We start from the raw sequence: 16,473 nt of genomic DNA, 5'->3' as shown, positions 1-16,473 counted from the left end.
GTGACAGCAGGGTTGTCCCAGGGGTGGAACATGCCCCCACCCTGTCCTTGACGTGACTTCATAGTCTCCAGGATATGTGGAAACCACAGGGCGTGGGAAGGCACCGTGTACCCCGAGTTCATGCCAAACCCACGGGACGCAGGTTTCCTTAGGCCGAAGGGCCCCTTGGCTGCCCCTCTCCGGGCGCCCCTCCTCCCCTCAGCCTCGGCTGCTCTCTAGAAGCCGAAGCTTGTGGGATGCACCCTGGCGCAGGGCCAGCATCTCCTTGGAGAGGCCTTCCGCCCTGGCTCCCTGCCTAGCCTCGGGTCTTCAGAGAGGTTTTCTGGGGAGGCGCTCGGCTCGTCCCGCCATCAGAGGGCAGAGGGGCCTTCACACCTTGAGGGCTCCTGGCTATGGGCCCAGCCTTGCTCCCAGCCCCTTCCCCTGTCAGAAACTTCAGGTTCTGCCCTGCAAACCGTGGACTGGGCTAAGGGCCTCCCAGCTCCACTAAGCCTGGAGTGTATGAACAGAACGCTCCTCACGTGGGCCTGGGAGGTGAGGAAGGGGCAGCCAGGAACTCGTAAGGAGTCATGATAACGGCGACAGGACCTGTTTAGTGAGCACTTAGCTGGGCCGAGTTCTGTGCTTTATCTTCTGTAAGGCCTGTCTCTTGGGGAGCAGAAAGAGGGGTAAGTGGGATCTAGGGTCTGCCCTTCTTTTCTAAGTCAAACGCCACTGGGATGATTGCACGGGGTGTGTCCTGGAGGCTGCAGCCCTCAGGTAGGTGGATGTCGGAGTCCCCTGTGGGTCCTCGTCTCCCAAGGAGTTGGCCTGCGCCTTGAGAAGCAGTGTGAGCTGGCTTGGGTTGCTAGAGTTTGGCTCTGTAGTGTCTCCTGCTTCGGGCTGGCGACACACCTGGAGAAGCCAGGTTGGAAGGCTCAGCGCTGGGCTCCTGGGAGCCCTGGCGAGGTGCTGGGAGGGCTGAGAAGCATCTGCCCAGTCCTGGTTTTCTCCTCATTGTCAATGTGACTCGTATCCTGGCTGTGCCTCAGTCTGTAGGATCAGGGCCTGAGGTGAGATGGAGCCTCTGCTCTGCGATGTCCCGTCGCCCTGAGGGAGCACTGGCTTCTGGAGGGGGCAAAGGGGTCCATGTCCTCTGTCTAGTCTTGTCTGGTCCTTAAGCAGAGAGTGTTAGGCCTTCCTGATAGCCCGCTTTGGCATCATAGCCCACCCCCGCCCAGGACAGAAGAGGTGCTGAGTGCTGCTGAGGAGGCGTCATTTGGGGGAAACGCTGGGAGAGGGGGAGTAAAGAGAGGGAGGTCCCAGGTTACAGCACCCCATCCCTCTGAGCTTTCTTTGCCCCATTCGAGTTGTTTCTGTCTATGCCTCTCTCTTCCGTTGGATCGCAGCCTCCAAGACCATGGCGTGTGAGGCTGTGCCTGTGGCTCAGTGGCCGTCGGGTGTCTGTCGGACCCAGTTCAGACCCCTGGGGCACACTGTTTCCCCTCTCGCTGAGCCAGTGTTCTCATCTGTAAAGCTGGGCATGGTGATACTTAGGGTACTCCAGAAATGTTGGTCAGTGGCCCCCGTCTGCTGCTCTGGAACGGGCGTGTGTGCTGGGGAGAGAGGAGGGCTGGGCAGGCGCGAACGGCAAGGCCCTGCTGCGGGGGCCCTCTCCCTGGTGGGTGAAGGTGCAGGGAAGGCCGCGAGCAAGGGCTGGGCTCAGCTCTGTCAGTCACTCTACAGTAAGTCGTGGTGTTTACTGACCATGCGTAAGCTCCCAGCTCCACGGTGCAGAGAGGACCCCGGGGAACCCCTGACCTCTCCCTGATCCCTCGGATCAGAAACCAACCTAAGGAGGCACACATTCAAGCGGTGGGTAGCTTGACTCAGGCGTGGGAGTTAAGAGAGGAAGGATTCCTTTGGGGTGGAGTTGTCAGAGAAGGCTCACTGTCCCCAGACGGGTCCTCTAGGCTTTGGAGGCGGGAGGGCTCTCTGAACACGCTGAGAAGGGGGCATGGAGCAGCAGGGCCGAGTCCTGCAGGATCTGGCCAGAGATTTCGGTCGGAAGAGCAGGTCAGATGGCGGAGGCCAAGCACAGCAGGGGCGGAGGGCAGGCTAAGGGAACTGTCTGGCCATCAGGTGCAAGATGGCGCTGCCAGGCCAGCCTGAACCAAGCAGGCACACTGCGCTGGACGGCTCACCTCTGATGGCTCCAGGCCTGGACTCCAGCACCTCCAGGGCTGTGCCCTGGAACCGCGTTGCAGTTTGCCAGGGAACCATGAAGCTGGGGGTTTGGATGCCTTCCTGTGCTGGACTGTGTTTTTTCTACCACATTCATTTATTCATTCAACATTTAGGGACCGTGCTCTATATGTCCAGCTCTAGGCAAGGCCTTGGGGATACAGAGAAGAAAACCACAGTCCCTTGCCTGGCACTTGAAGCTTGTGTAATATGGAATTTCACCTGTCCATCCAGGACGGAAGGGCAGGCTCGGGGGCGGGGAGGGGAGGAGCACTGGGGGTATGACAGTCCCTACCAGTTTGTGGCTTCCTGGCTCCCCTGCCCGCCTCCATGCCCCAGGAGCCTGGGAGAGCAGATCCAAGGCCATTTCATGCTTTGCCCGTGGTGACCTGAAGCTGCCATTCAGCCTGGGCTAGCACCTTGAGTTTCCAGATTCCTTTGGTTTTCCGTAGAACTGTGACATCTCGATTGCCTTTTCTTCATTTAAAAAACAACTTTGATCTTGGGAGTCAGCATAGCAGTAACCTCTAGAGATTTGCATGTGAGATTGGTAGGGAACATCTTAAATGCGGTCAAGTGATGAATTACATCTGGATGAGTTCATGTCCAGGAGGCTTCTCCTCCTCGGAAGAAATCAGACGCTGTTTGGGGCGTCAAGGCCAAAATTCTATCCTGGTTCTGCTTGGACTGGATCCTGAGCGCAGGGGTTGGCAGGGGAGCCTGCGTGTAAGTCAGCCGTGGCAGGCACCCAGCTGCCTTCTCTCAACACATCTGGGGTTGGGAAGAGTCATCCACGTGGCCCCCGGGTTGGGGCCTGCCATATAAATGGACACATCAGACCTAAAGCCCGGACTGCAGGCTCTCTCATTCTCTCACTTGCCTCCCCGGGAGCGAGAAGGCCCCACAGGTTTCATCTTATTATTATTACTTTGGTGGTTTTCTTGTTGAGGTCTCCGGGGGGGGGGGGGTTGGGGGTGTTTAGAAGGATAAAACTCCAGAATTTACATGGCATTTGTGGTTAAAGCACTTGTCAGAGATGCGGGAGGGACTGGCCACTTCCAGCTGCATGGAAAGTGGTTCCAGATCTTTGAATGGAGCCTCAGGTCCTTGGCCACTAAGAGACTCTTAGGAGATATCGTCCCCTTGGCTTCTGCTGCTGGTGGACAAGGTGAGCATGTGTGAAACAGGCTGTCCTGTGTGGACGAGGAGGAAGCAGGTAGTGAGCTACAGAGCGTGCTGGACTCACTCTGCTTCCTAAACCTTCCTCTTTGCTTCCCTGGGAAACCCCGGAGAGGCTGGTGAAAGTACTTCCCAGGAAGATGCCGTGTGCTCTGCGTTCTGTGACAGTGAGTGACGGGACACATGGATGTCCAGATGCTGGCAAGGGATGGGCCTTCCCTACACTGGGTGGCTTCAGCGCCATTCTGGCTTCCCTTGTGTGACCCTGCTAGAGGTAGTTTGAGTGAATGTCATATGCACAGAGGCTGGCCTTGGCCAGTAGATAGCATGTGCTTTAGTCCTGAAGCTGCGTGGTTGATGTTTCTTCCAGGACACAGTGCGTGCACAGACTCCTGTGCTGGCCCCTGACGCTCCTCTGGAGGAGAAGCCAGGAGCACTGTTCTCTCATTTCCTGTGCTGTTCTCGTCTCATACTCCTTCTGTCCTCTCCAGGACATGCCTGGAGCCGGAAGACAGAAAGGAGAAGCAGGAGCCTGGTGGAGGAGTCGGAAGGTGGGTCCCATCCTGACGCAGGCCCTGAGCCGTGTGTGTGTGTGTGTGTATGTGAGTGTGTGTGTGTGTGTGTGTGTGCGCGCACGCGTGTGTGTGTTCACAGTTCATTTCCAGCAGCTGCTCTGACCTCTCTGCAAGAGGTGTTATGTGGCTGTGGACGGATGGCACAAGGTGGACTTGGGTCTTAGATTACTGTTATTTATTTATGTTTTCTTTGGGAATAAAATAACCCAGTTTGGGGAGGAAATAAAAAAGGGAAAATACCCCTGGTGGTTTTGGGAGCCAGCTGCCTGTTAGGTTGACCCATATGAAATTTCTTTTTTGTAGATCAAAACGGTCAAATATTGGTAATTTTCTGTGGTTCAACCTAATATATTTCCGCTGCTCTGGGCCGGTGGAGAGGGAGCCGTCCCTTCTGGATGCCCAGAAGCCCGTCTTGAAGAGCCTCTGCAATCTTTACCACTTGTGTGCCTCTTCATCCTGTATTCCCTTCTCAAAAGCACTTTCATGGCAGGAAGCAGTCCCCCGACCTGTGGATTCTCCTGAAGGGGAAAACTACCCGGCAAGGCTCCACTTCGCCCCAACTTCAAGATGTGTCTCGAAATGCAGGACAATTAACATGACTTTTACACACTTTATCTTTCAGTATTAAAAAAAAATTTCTCCGGGGCGGTTGAGACAAGCCTGGCTAAGGGCTGCGACCAGTTCCAAACTTTTCTGTCCCAGGGGGCGTTTGCCTCCATTTGGATGCTGAGATGGTGTTTCCCTTCCCCACTTCCCATCTCGGACCGTGCGGTCCTGGGGGCTGGAGCAGGGAAGGAGGTTGCCAGGGCCCTTATAGCCCCTCCATAACCTTTCAGCCCCCCTGGTGCCGGGCGGCCGCGGTGCGGGCTTTTGACTGAATGCGCTCGCCGTCCTGCATTCATTACACCATTGTCAGTGTGTGTGTCTGGGGCTGCCTCTGGGTGTGTGTGTTTCTTTTTGTGTCTGCGTGTCAGTGTCAGGCTGTGTGTGTCTGTTTACATCGGCCTGTCTAGGCGTGCTCAGTGCGACAAGGAGCTGGGGGGCCTTGGAAGGAGGGGGAGCGTTTCGAAGCCCCAGATCTGCCCCTCAGAGATCTCAGTTGATTTATATATATGTTTATGTATAGATTTATATATGTGTGTGTGTGTGTGTGTAGATATATAGAGTTTTTTTAGGCTGCCCATTGTGTGGGGCTACATACGAGGGTCTGACCAGGTGTGGTGTGAGCAGCTGGGTGAGCCCCATCTGCCGTGAGCTCACAGACTTGTCTGCCCGCCCGCCTCCGTCCATGGGGAGCCTGTCCCTTCGCAGCTCACCATCTCCTCTCTAATTTATTAGCTGGGAAGGAGGAGAAAATGAAACGTTGCCTGAAGACAATGGCCAAGACAGCAGGTCCCACCCAGCACAGCCGCCAGCACCTCTGCTCCAGCCCCGGCTCCTCCTCCACGGTCAGGATCTGCACATCACACCACTTGGTCCGCAGGAAGGAGAAAAAGAACCCCCAAACCAATCTATAGAAAAACGTGGCTGGCCATGGACACACCGGGGAAGCTTAGACAGTTGAAGGTGGGAGAGGGCACCAAGGCGAAGGTTGGAGACACACTTTGCATCTGCTGGCCCGGTAGACACAAGGCTGCATCCACTCTGGGACCCCCACCTCTGCATCCTGGGGCTTCTCCCCTGCTGCCAGCTAGGCGGAGAAGGGGAGAGGGGCCCAAGGCAGCTGCAGGGGCTGTGTTAGTAAACACTTTCCTGGGTTCCCATTTTCTTCACCCCCCCCACCCCGCCTTCTCCAGTCCTGATGCCCTGTTACCCGCCCACCCCCCCCACCACCCCCCCAGCATCCCCTTTTCTGTGGCCTGCACAATGAGCTCATTGTCCTGGGTGTGATTTGAATAAGGGATCGGCGGGCCTGTTCCCAGCATTGTCCAAGGGGCTGGGAAAAACCCCAGCACAGGCAGGAGGACCAGACCAGACAGAGACAGATGCCTAAATTAGCAACAAAGCTTTGTGCACGTCCCCCGGACAAGGGCTCGCCTTGTTTGCGTGGACTCGAGGGTGTGGAGCTGGCCGGCTGCTCGCATGTCTCCCCATGTTAATTAGTTTTGCATGCATGTCTGAGAAGGTGCCAGGGCAGATGTGTTTGCCTTTCCCGGGAGGGGGACCTGTTTGTGGCTGTGGAGCAGAGTCGGGCTGGGCCTACCTGGGGGGCCAGGCTCCGAGCCGGGGTGGGGATCTTGGCTCCCCCACGCTGCCTTTTTGTCTCTCTGCCCTTTGGGGCGCCTGGCATTGCTCCCTGTGCCCCCGCCACTCCTACCCCACCACATATGAAAGTTGGTTAGCTCTGACTGCAGGGAACTCACTGGCTTCCACCCAGACCCAGGCCAGTGCCTGTCCATCTGGCAATCTGTCTCTCGCGACACAGGGCCCCCTGGGACTGGGCAGCAGAAGCGGCCAGTCTGGGCTCTCCTCTGTCCCCGAGCCAGATGGCCAGTCTGCTTATCGCATTACGGCCTCCCCTGGCCCCAGACCCCCGCCGCCCATGGTGGGCCAGGATCTTGTTTGGGATCTGATGGAGACGTTCTCTCTTAGGCCCTTGCAGAGGCCTGGCCCTGAACAGGAAAAGGGTCTGGTAGACAGGGCAGGAGGCTTGTCCTTGCCACTGACTCGCCGTGTGACCTCTGGCCACCAGGGCTCCCCACACCGTGAACTTCAGCCTTCTCACTTGCAAAATGAGTGAGTTCACTTCAGGGATCTCTGGGTCCTTTAGCTCAGAATGTCTGATGGTGGCGATCTTAGCATTCACTGTCAGAGCACAACAACGGGAATGGGACAAGCAACTTCCGGCCGGGGGTGGAGGGGGTGCTATATCAAGGATTTCATCCTTGTTGACACTGGAGTGTGGGCCTGTGTTTTTGGAGCAGGCAGAGAATCAGGGGCTGGCAGATCCTGTCTTCTCAGGTCCTCACAGGACCCCCCTTGGCAGCCCCAGCCCTTCTCCTCCCGCCCCTACCCTGCAGGGGTGGGAAGCAGGCCCCAGCCCAGCAGAAGGGAGCTTGGCAGTGGCGGCAGAGGAGAAGCTGGAGTGAGAGCAGCTGCTGGCCGGGCCCTGGGTGTGTCCCCGTCGCCCCCTGCAGGCCCCAGCATGGGGGACAGGGCCGAGGAGAGGCTGGATGCCCGCCCAGCTGGGCCTCCAGACAACTTTCTGGGTCTTGCCTTGAGTTTCCAGCCCTCCACAGCCCCTCACAGTAACTCCAGGAGAGGGGGATGCAGGGCACGGAGCATGGCCCCTCTCGTTCAGGAGCAGGGTCTCAAGATCCAGTGATGGGTCTGGCTCCCAGGCCCTTACCTGGCCTTTCCCCAACTCAGCCCTACTGGCCCTGCCCTCTTGGCACAGCTTCTGGGTCATCGACAGTCCGAGCCTCAGACACTCAGTCCCAGAAGCCCTGTGCCAAAATGTCCTGTTCCTTCCCGTTGGGTCTTTATCGTGGATGGACCCTTCCTGTCTCGTTTCATACAGATCTGAGGACTCCACGCAGACAGAAGGGACCTTTCTCCCTGGGTTTGTGTTTTAAATGATTTGGGATGACTTCGTCTCAGGAAGTGCTGGGGTCTTAGGGAAAAGCTTCGAATGCCCAAATTCCTCCTCTCGTCCCTTCGGTGCCAGCCTCCCACATCTCTGGCACTCCCTCCGGCTCTCTCCTCAGGTGTTGTGGGATGCACCTTGCTCTGGAGTCAGGCAGCTGCCCAGAGGGACCCACAGGGAGCCCCAGGGATGCACCTCAGGCGGTGCCCAGTCCAGGCAGGGGAGGCCCCAGCCATTCTCCAGTGCTTACCTTCCTGCCCTGAGCCAGTCCCCACCCCCGGGACACTCCCTCCTGCCATTGGGACTGCCTCTCCCCTCCCCCTCTCTTTTCCTACCCTTTCCCTGTTTCCCTTTTCTGCTGGTTGCTCCAGCTGGGTACCTGGAAAGGACACAGGAAGCTCAACGAGGAGGAGAGGGTAGAGGTTAGAGCTCAGGTCAGGGCCCACAGGAGGGGTTGGGGCAGAGGCAGGGTGGGCGGGGCCTGGGGAGAGCTGCCCATGGCCTGCCCCCCCCACTCTGCCTCCCGGGCTTTAGCTGCCTCAGCTGTAGCCCTGAGCTCCTTAATCTGGTGATCAGTGTGGTGCTGGGGGGGCGGGCCAGCAGCGGCTTTAGGAGGTGGCCAGGGATCTTGGGAGTCGCACTCTGCTAACGGAGCGTCAAGCAAAGCCAGAGAATCGCATTCCAGGCGCGGCTGCCCCTCCCGAGGCTGGACCCCCCAGCATGGCTGGGGTGGCGCCCAGCAGAGGGCTGGGGCACGGGCCCTGCTTGCACAGCGGCTCCTTGCTCTCTGTTCTTCAAGAGGAAAGTTGCCGAGATGAAAGCTTTCCAGCCCTTTCTGCCCAGCTGAGTTTTTATTGTTTGGGAACTGCCCCTCCCTTCCCCCAGCCCCATCCCAGTTAGCCGCACCCGCCCACTCCAAGTTGCAGGTATTCCTTCCCACAATGGCCGGGAAAATGCTGTCCGGCTGGTCAGGCGCTGCAGGATTTGATCTAGAACTGAGCAAGTGTGCTGCCCCTGCTTAGACTGAGCAGCCAGAGAGCCCGGCGGTCAGGAGATTGAGGCAGGATGCTGAGCGCAGGCCCTGCTGGCTCAGAGGCTTCTGGCTCTTGAGGATGGGGGTGGTCCAGGCGGAGGACCTTGGCCAGGGAGGAGGACGGAGAGCTCTGTCTCTGGCGCCACTGTGCAGCAGTCCCCCAAATGTCTCAGAGCCTCTAAACCCTCATCTGTAAAATGGAACTGATCGTCCTCCCTATGGAGTGGCTGTGAGGAACGTTCATAAGCATGTGGGGAACGCGGAACAGGGTTGATTTTCAGGTCTGAGGAGCTGAGCTGTTCCAGGTCAGTTAGCGTAGCTGGGATTTGGGGGACGAGCACAGCAATGAAACACGGAATCTTTAGCTGTGGGCTCCGGCCGGTCAGAATGGCAGCTGGCCCGAACCATCAGCCCAGGGAGGAGGGCACAGCTGGGCTGAGATAAGTTCATCTGTCTGCGTCTTCCTGCTCCATCACGGGTTTGTGCATCAGCAAGCACAGAGACCTCCCTCGAGGGCAGCTCCTGCCCGGGTTGCAGCATGCGGGATCCCCGGATCCCCTGTCTATTCTGAGCAGGTCAGGTCTGCCTGGCACCTGGTGGGGACCCAGCATCAGAGGGCAGGCAGCTGAGGTCCTTCCTGGCTCCAGGCACCCCCGGGCTGCAGCTCTGCCACCAGGCTCTGTGGGGACAAGCTGCTTCTGGGGACCTTCCCCATGTCCCCTGGAGCTGTCCCTCTGTCCTCTCCCTTCTTCTCAAAAGCATTGTGGGTCAGGATTAGGGGACTGTCCATGTTCCGGTTCACCTCCTCGCACCTGTTTTGTCACCCGCCAGAGGAGGTTCATGGTTCCTGCTGTCTGGCGGTGGAGTAGAGCGGTGGTGTCAGCCATGGCACAGAGCTGTGTCCTGTCATCCAGGAAGGCTTCTGACCTCAAGGCAGCGTCTGCCCTCAGCCCCGGGCTTCCTGAAGCCCCCCCTTGATGCATGGTGTGCTTTGCCAACAGTGCCTTCCTTTACCTGACTCTTCTCTTTGCCTCGTTGGGTGGGCCTTTGTCTTTGAGGGCCCACGATGTCCTGGTAGAGTGACGAGGGTTCAGAAGACACAGCCCCACCTACCTGGAAATCAGAGACTTGGACTCCAGCCTGTCTTCCTGCTGAGCAGTCTTGGGCAAACCCTTTCCCTCTCTGGACCTAGAAAAGGTGCATTGGATAGGATGGCGCGTCAGTTCCCGTTTGGCTCTGACATTCTGGAATCTGGAAGTTCTTCCTGCTTTTTCTCCTCTGTTACCAGCCACTACCCCCTGGTCCCAGTCCCCTGGCTCACAGGAAGCCAACCAGCTTTCCCTTTCAGGCTGCCCTGGGATGCAGGAGGCACCTTCACCCAGAAGCTGGGCAATGAAACCCCATCTCACGAGTCACATGAGCCTGGGAAGTAACCGGCCCAGAGAGAGACTCAGGTCAGAGGGCACAAGTCTTAGCTGAGTTTGCTCCCAGCCTCTGGTCTGGAGCCTTCTCTTCTGTTTCCATTTGCTCTGACAGGTGTCTGAGTGTCTGTCCTGATGGCCATTTGCACCAGGTGGCCCTCAGCATGGGTTTGCAGGGTGGGTTTCCTCCCCCAGGCCAGGGCCCTTGGACTCAGAAGCTCTAAGCCTGAGAAGCAATCCAGGGGAGAAGTGCTGCTTCTCGGGGCCTCGCCCATCTCCCAGCACCTCCAGCCGGGTGGCTCTGCCAGGGGGACAGCTGACACAAATGCGGGCCATGGAGTCAGGCAGACATGGGCTCAGGTCCTTGTACAACCAGTGTGACCTTGGACCGACCCTTAACCTCTCTGAGCCTTTGTGTCTTTATTTCTAAACTGAGGATAACCACGCCTTTCTCATAAAGTCGCTGTGAGGCGTGGAAATAAGACAGATGAAATACCTTGAAACTGTATGGTCGCTCTCTCCTACCTCCTGGTCCCAGCTGAAGCCAGGGGCCCCAAAGGCCACAGCCATCCACCGTTATCCTTCCTGACCTCTTGCCCTTGAGTTTCCAGCCTGCTCTGCTGGGGAGGTTCTGAGACAACCTCGGGCGGGCTCCTCCCCTGGCCCCAGGGGGCAGAAGTACCTACTTTCAGCCCTAATAATACCTGAATGAGATTTATAGGACACCCTTCTCCCCAGAGTGCGAAGCTCCTTCTCACATGTTGTCTCTCTTATCTTTAGATTGTCCTGTGAGGTGCGATGGGACAGCGTCTTTTCAGCTTCTCTGAAAATGGAGACGGAGAGGAAATCAGGGCCTTGCCAAGGTCACAGGACCGGAATACAGAGCCACACCACCCCAGGACACTCAAGATCATCGGAAGAGAAAAGCCAAGCAGGAAGGGAAGAGGCAGTAGCCACTGTCCCGGGCCACAGCAATCAGGGGTCAGGACGGAGGAGGACCTGCGCACGGGGCACTGTGCAGGCTCCGCGCCCCGTCCTGCCCATCGGGGACTCGGCGGGGGCACTGGGGAACGTGCCCCAACCCATCCCACGGAGACCTTTGCCTTTGCTTGTTTGGCCACCATTTCTGCCCTTGTCACACCATGTGCCTGTTCTGGGCCTGAGGTGCTCTAGCCAGGTCTCCAGCAAACAGAAGCTCTTTGCCATCCATATTTCCACCCCGGAGGACCAGGGGCAGCATGCCGGGAGGCTGCCGAAGCCAGGGGCTCCAGTCTTCTAGGAGTTAACGGCTCCCTCTCCCCAGCTGTCCTCCCCTTGGTGCTCCTCTTCCTCCCTCCTCCTGCTCACAGCAGGCAGGGCCTGGACCTGGGAGCCACGCGGCTGTGCTGTTGCCAGGGGAGCCGGGAGGCAGATCTGAGCTATGCAGGGAAAAGGCCCGGCCTGTCAAAGTGTCTGAGATGAACCGCCACCGTCCCCGCGCAGCTGGGCGCAGACGTGCTCGGCTCTTGTTCTGTGCCTGAGAATGGCGGAGCCCAGCGAGGTTCAAGGGCACACTCACTATTCATTAGTCAGGGGTTCTTGACGTCCCGTCTCTCCCAGGGATGGGTCCCCCCCTTCCTCTCTCCCTCCTGGGACACATTCCTGGGTGCCTTTGGTGAGGACTGCACACCCTCCTCCTCCTCCTGCCCAGCCCCCTCCCCAAAGGCCCCTGAGTAAACCCCAAGGAGACCAGGCGAGGCAGAGACAATGGCCGCAGGGAACCGTTCAGGCGGGACCCCAGCCATGCCGGCCTGCCCTCCACCCCCAGCACCCCTGTGGGCCCCACTCCCCTCTGACTCAGTGCACCCCTGGGCACCAGCCTGCGCAGGCCTAGGACATTGCCCTCAGGGCAGCAGACCGGTCCCATTGCCATTCTCAGGGGGCTCCTTGGATGCTCCATGGCCTGTATCTCACACAGCTGGCCATCTGGGTGCCGTTCTCTACCATCGTGTGTCTATTTTAAGACACTCTCAAACACTGTTGGTTGGAGGGTGTAAATTGTACAATACTTTTTCAAATGTGGCAATATCGAAATGTAAAAGATACATACACTGGGTCACAAGAAAATTGCACCACTAGGAGAAAAGTTCCCAGAGAAATATGTACAAGGATGATCGCCGGAGCATCTCTTTTTTAAGAGTGTAAAGAAATGGAAAGGAACCTATGGTCCATCCATATTGTGGAATACTATGCAGCTGCAAAAACTGGTGTGGCTGATCTCTCTGTATAAGCTCATTTAGAGGGTTGGCCAGTGTATGCTGTTGGGAGAATAGAATAAATTGCAGAGCAGGCAGTCGAGTGTGATCCGATTTGTGCGTCCGTCCTAAGGATGCTTGTGAATGAAGAGTTTCTGGATGTGCGTGTGGGAAGGCTCCCTCTGGGAGCTGGGATGTTAGGGATGCACTGTTCTGTACTGTTAGGTTTTCTTTCCGTGTTCGTGGAATGGTTTTACTGAAAAATTTAGAGACTATTTAATATAATAGGTTTAACTCCTATTAACCAACTTGGGGTAGGAGTTCTAAGACGATGGTGCTGATGTTACAGAAAAAACATCCCATTGGCCGTTTTGGGGCCTAATAATCACATATCATCAGCATGGCTGCTATTGTTAATTAAACACCTACTAAGTGCCAGGCTTAGTCTCTCTGGGTCTTGCTGAGGTAGGTGCCATTATTCCAATTTCACCCATGCTGAAGAGTCCTCGACTGGCTTCTCAGAGCCCCTCAGCAGGGAGGGGGCTTCGGGGGGCTTCCTGTTTCACTGCAGTAGAGAGTAGACGCTGCCCCCCCTTCAGGAGGGGCCCTTGCCAGGTGGGCAAGGAGGTGCCCCCATCTGCCACTGCCCTAGAGAAGTGTCATTGTGCTGGGGGCTGGTGGGGCGAGGGAGGAGTGGACGGGGCTGCAAAAGGCCCTATTTGCACAAGCAGCGTGTGTCCTGAAAGACATCACCATGCAGAGTGGGGGGCTCCCAGTGCCAATCTCCTCTCCTGCCTGCTTCACCCTCCCAAAAGGGAAAATGGCCCGACAGGTGTCTCTGAGTGGGCCACCGGCCGTAGGAGCGGGAAGGTGCAGGGTCCAGCTACACCACACAGGCCAGACTGAGCTGCAGTCAGCAGCGGGGCTCTCCATTGGGCCCCCACGGCCTGGGAGGGGCTGGGGAAAGAGGCCACCCAGAGGGGCCTGGGTGGGGCTACAGTCACCTGAAATCAATCAGCTGTGGGGCTGGTGGAGAGGGGAGGAAAGAAGCCCTCTGGAGGGCTGCCAAGCTGCTAGGCAGATGTTTTGGTGCAGTGACTCCTCATAACTTTATCGGCTGTTGGTACCATCAGTACACCCATTTTACAGATGAGGAAACTGAGGCCCAGAAAAGCTAAGTTATAGGTCCCAAATCACATAGCTAGTAAGAGCCAGAACTGAGATTCAGGCTCTTTGACTCTAAGTCTGTACTCCTAACCCCAAGGAGATCCTGTTTGGCTTGGTCACTTAAAAGAGGTCCCCAAAGCTGCAACCCCTCCTCACCAAATCCATATGTAAGAGACATTAACCCCTCCTCTGCAATGTCACGTTGCCTGGGGTCCTCCCTGACTTCCACCTAATGCCATCTCTCTCCTGCGGTGTGCCCAGCCCTGGACTGGGCAGGGGGGTGGGGGAGGAGGATTATAGAGCCTCATATGGACCGGGGCCTTTGAGTAGTATAGCCTCTCCTCCAGAGTTGTCTAGGGGTAGTAGGGTTGTCCAGATGGGCTTCCTGGAGGTAGTGGCCTGGAAGCAAGGATGCAGCTCAGCTGATGGAGACAAGCCTGAGTGAGCCCTGGAGAGGGGTCTCTGCCCAGCGGGAGGAGGGAGTGGGCAGGGTCTGAGGGTCTGTCAGGTGCTGCAGCACCCCCAGTACCCTGGCTGCTAGTCACCTGCACTCCTGCAGACTCTGCTTCTTCTCTGGGATCCCCGACCTCAAGGGGGCCTAGCAGGAAGATGAGGACGCTCCGGCCCCGCCCCAATGCTTCCCGGAGGCTGGCCTGATGGGGGCTGAGAAAGCTGAAGCTGCAGAAGCAGAAGTGGGCCAGCAGAGACCTCACCCAGGCAGCTCGACTCACTGGGACTCTTCCAAGGCCAGTGGGTCCCTGGACGGCCCTGAGGGAGGACCAGGGCCCATTCTGGGGGAGGCCCCTCCCCTGCCCCTGGACCCCTTGCTTCTCTCTCCCCAGCCCACAGTGAATAAAGTTTCCTTGCAAAGACTTCCACGTCTCTGTCAGTTTCTAGAAAGACAAGGGTGAAGAAAGCAAGACTCAGCCACCAGCAAGGACAATGCCCGGTGTGTCCGGGTGTGGTGGGGACCCCGAGTGGATGGAAAGGGGGAGGAAGCTGCCCAAGGCCCAGGAAAGTGTCTGCCTGGCCCAGACTGGGGTCCTTTGGGTAAGAGGATGAAGGTCACTGGCAGGCTCGTACCTGGCCCACCTCCGGCCTTGAGGAGGGCAATGGTGGGTGTACTGCCCTCAGGAGAGGAGAGGCTCTGGGGGTTCCAGGGTGTGAAGTGGCCTCCAGGCTCCTCCTAAACCTCCATCAGTGTCTTCTCATATAATCCTCACAATGACCCCGTGGGACTTCATCCCATTTTACAGACTAGGAAATGGAGGCTCTGAGAGGCTAAGAAATATGCAAAGCCACACACCTGGGCTCCAGATCTCCTTTTCGAGATCAGAATGGGATGCAGGGGGTCGTAAATCTCCTAAAAGCCCCGGGCCCAGCTTCTTTATCTATGTGCAAAATCACAGCGTGGGTCCTCACAAGGCCCTTCGACCCCAGATAACAATCAACACTTTCTTGTGCCAGGCACTGTGCTAAGTGCTTGTTGGTGTCCTAAATCGTGGTGGAGTCCTCAGACCTCCGTATGCACAACTGGGCACTGTCTTTATTCCTGTTTAACCAACGGAGAGAGTGAGGCAGGGTCAGCGCGCCAAGGCGGCCAGTGGGTGCGGGCGCGGCCTGGATGCCAACCCAGGCGCGGCTGTCCAGATGCTGGACACTTCCGCACTGCCCGCACTTTGCCTCCGGGCCCGGCGACCCCGAGCCTCGCCCTGCCCCGCGACCCCAGCGGAGCTCTGCCGCCCGCCCCACAGCAGCAGCCGGCGGGCTTGCACCCCGGGCCGGCAGGCGGCGCTGCCCGGGGTCCCGGCTCCCCCCGCCGACCGCCGCCGCCGGGCCGCAGGCTGGGGCCCCAGGGCCTCGGAGCAGCCGGCACCCCGGGCGGGAGGGAGAGGACGGCGGGGCGTGCGGCACAAAGAGCTTTTTATTTAAATTTGTTTAGAGTTTCGCGAATTTGCATGAAAAATGTGTGAGAAAAGCCAGCTCCGGTGACCTCATCCGCACCTGCCATTAACGTTCAATTAGCGACTGAATAGCAGCCGCCGACGCGACGTGCCGAGAATCCGGCCGGCCCCGCGCCGATCAGGCTGCGGGCCGGGCCCGGTGTCGGGGTGGGCAGGGCCCTGGCCGACCCTTCCCGGCCAGAGACCCCGCGGCTTCGTCCACACCTTGACTTTCCGAGGGAACGCGGGGACACAGGGGCCCCAAGGCAGTTGGGGGCGCCCCGGGGCCCGGGGCACCTGGAGATGCGCGGCTCCCTCCCGGCAGAGGAGGGCGGGCTCGCCCGCTCCCGGGGCAGGAGGTGGACGGAGGAGCCCCAGTCCCAGCTCAGACGGGTTCCCTCGCCACCTTCCGGACAAAGTGTCAAGTACAAGTTCAAGTTCAGGGCCAAGCCCAGGGGGTAGGGGCGAGCCTTCCCCGGCCTCCTTTGTTCTTCGAGATAATCGCTCCCAAATCCCCTCCGGGCGGGGCCCGGCAGACGCCCCCGCCCCGCCCCGCCCCGCCGCGCCCCGCAGGAGCCGCCTCCTCCCGCCCGCCGGCGCGGCGCCTGTCCCCTGGTCCCGGCGCCCCATCTCGGGGCCGCCGAAGGGTCTGGGGGCTCCGGCGGGGGGGAGGCGCGATCCGAGTCCGTGGGAGCCTCCCCAGCCCCGCAGTCCCAGCAGCAAACCAAGCTTGGCCGGACGGATGCTCACGCCGAGGTAAGAACCCTTGGCGGGGTTCTCCCGCATCCCGGCGCCCCGCCCCCCGCCGCGGACCCTGCGACCCGGAGGAACGGGGCAGAGGGCGATGTGCTGCAAAGCGACTGGGATGCTGGGCAGCCCTGCCGGGCCTCCGGGGGCGGGGTACCAGGCCTGGGGAGGAGGGTACCGAGGGCAAGGGCGCCCTGTGACGGCCGGGTGAGGTCGCCGGTCTTTCCCAAGGGCGTCTAAGCTCATCCATCTCTTCTCGGTTAGCCTCTTGGTCTCCACTTTTGCGTCGCTAGTTCTGGCTCTGGCTCTTCCTCACGTCCTCTCAGATTCTGGCTGGAGGGGTCCCCAGTTGGAATCTAGCTCCC

The 16,473-nt window shown here is 58.7% G+C and overlaps 1 protein-coding gene and 1 long non-coding RNA gene across 20 annotated transcripts in view; both read left to right on the top strand.

Moving 5' to 3' along the window:
- Window positions 1-12,349, top strand: part of LOC102149743 (uncharacterized) — a 34,249-nt gene extending 21,900 nt beyond the window's left edge. For 6 of the 19 annotated variants that reach the window (XR_011438496.1, XR_011438493.1, XR_011438500.1 and 3 more), the window contains 3 exons: window positions 3,894-3,953; window positions 9,945-10,050; window positions 10,798-12,349. Coding sequence is in view for 10 of the 19 variants with exons in the window: in XM_070266652.1 (XP_070122753.1) it covers window positions 3,894-3,953; window positions 9,945-10,050; window positions 10,798-11,296 (665 nt within the window). In the remaining 9 variants the exon portion in view is untranslated. Of the gene's footprint in view, window positions 1-3,893; window positions 3,954-5,315; window positions 9,794-9,944; window positions 10,051-10,797 lie in introns of all 19 variants that reach the window. The other 13 variants (XR_011438497.1, XR_011438508.1, XR_011438505.1 and 10 more) reach the window with 5 other exon arrangements.
- A 3,576-nt stretch (window positions 12,350-15,925) lies between these two features.
- LOC106782122 (uncharacterized) overlaps window positions 15,926-16,473 on the top strand; it is a 29,258-nt gene continuing 28,710 nt past the window's right edge. Inside the window, exon 1 of the long non-coding RNA XR_002805161.2 lies at window positions 15,926-16,117. This is a non-coding gene — a long non-coding RNA (uncharacterized lncRNA). The remainder of the gene's footprint in view (window positions 16,118-16,473) is intronic.

Source organism: Equus caballus, chromosome 1 (genome assembly GCF_041296265.1).
Source record: "Equus caballus isolate H_3958 breed thoroughbred chromosome 1, TB-T2T, whole genome shotgun sequence".
Lineage (NCBI taxonomy): Eukaryota > Metazoa > Chordata > Mammalia > Perissodactyla > Equidae > Equus > Equus caballus.
Note: the sequence above shows the minus strand (reverse complement) of the source record. Positions and strands in the feature narration are given on the sequence as shown.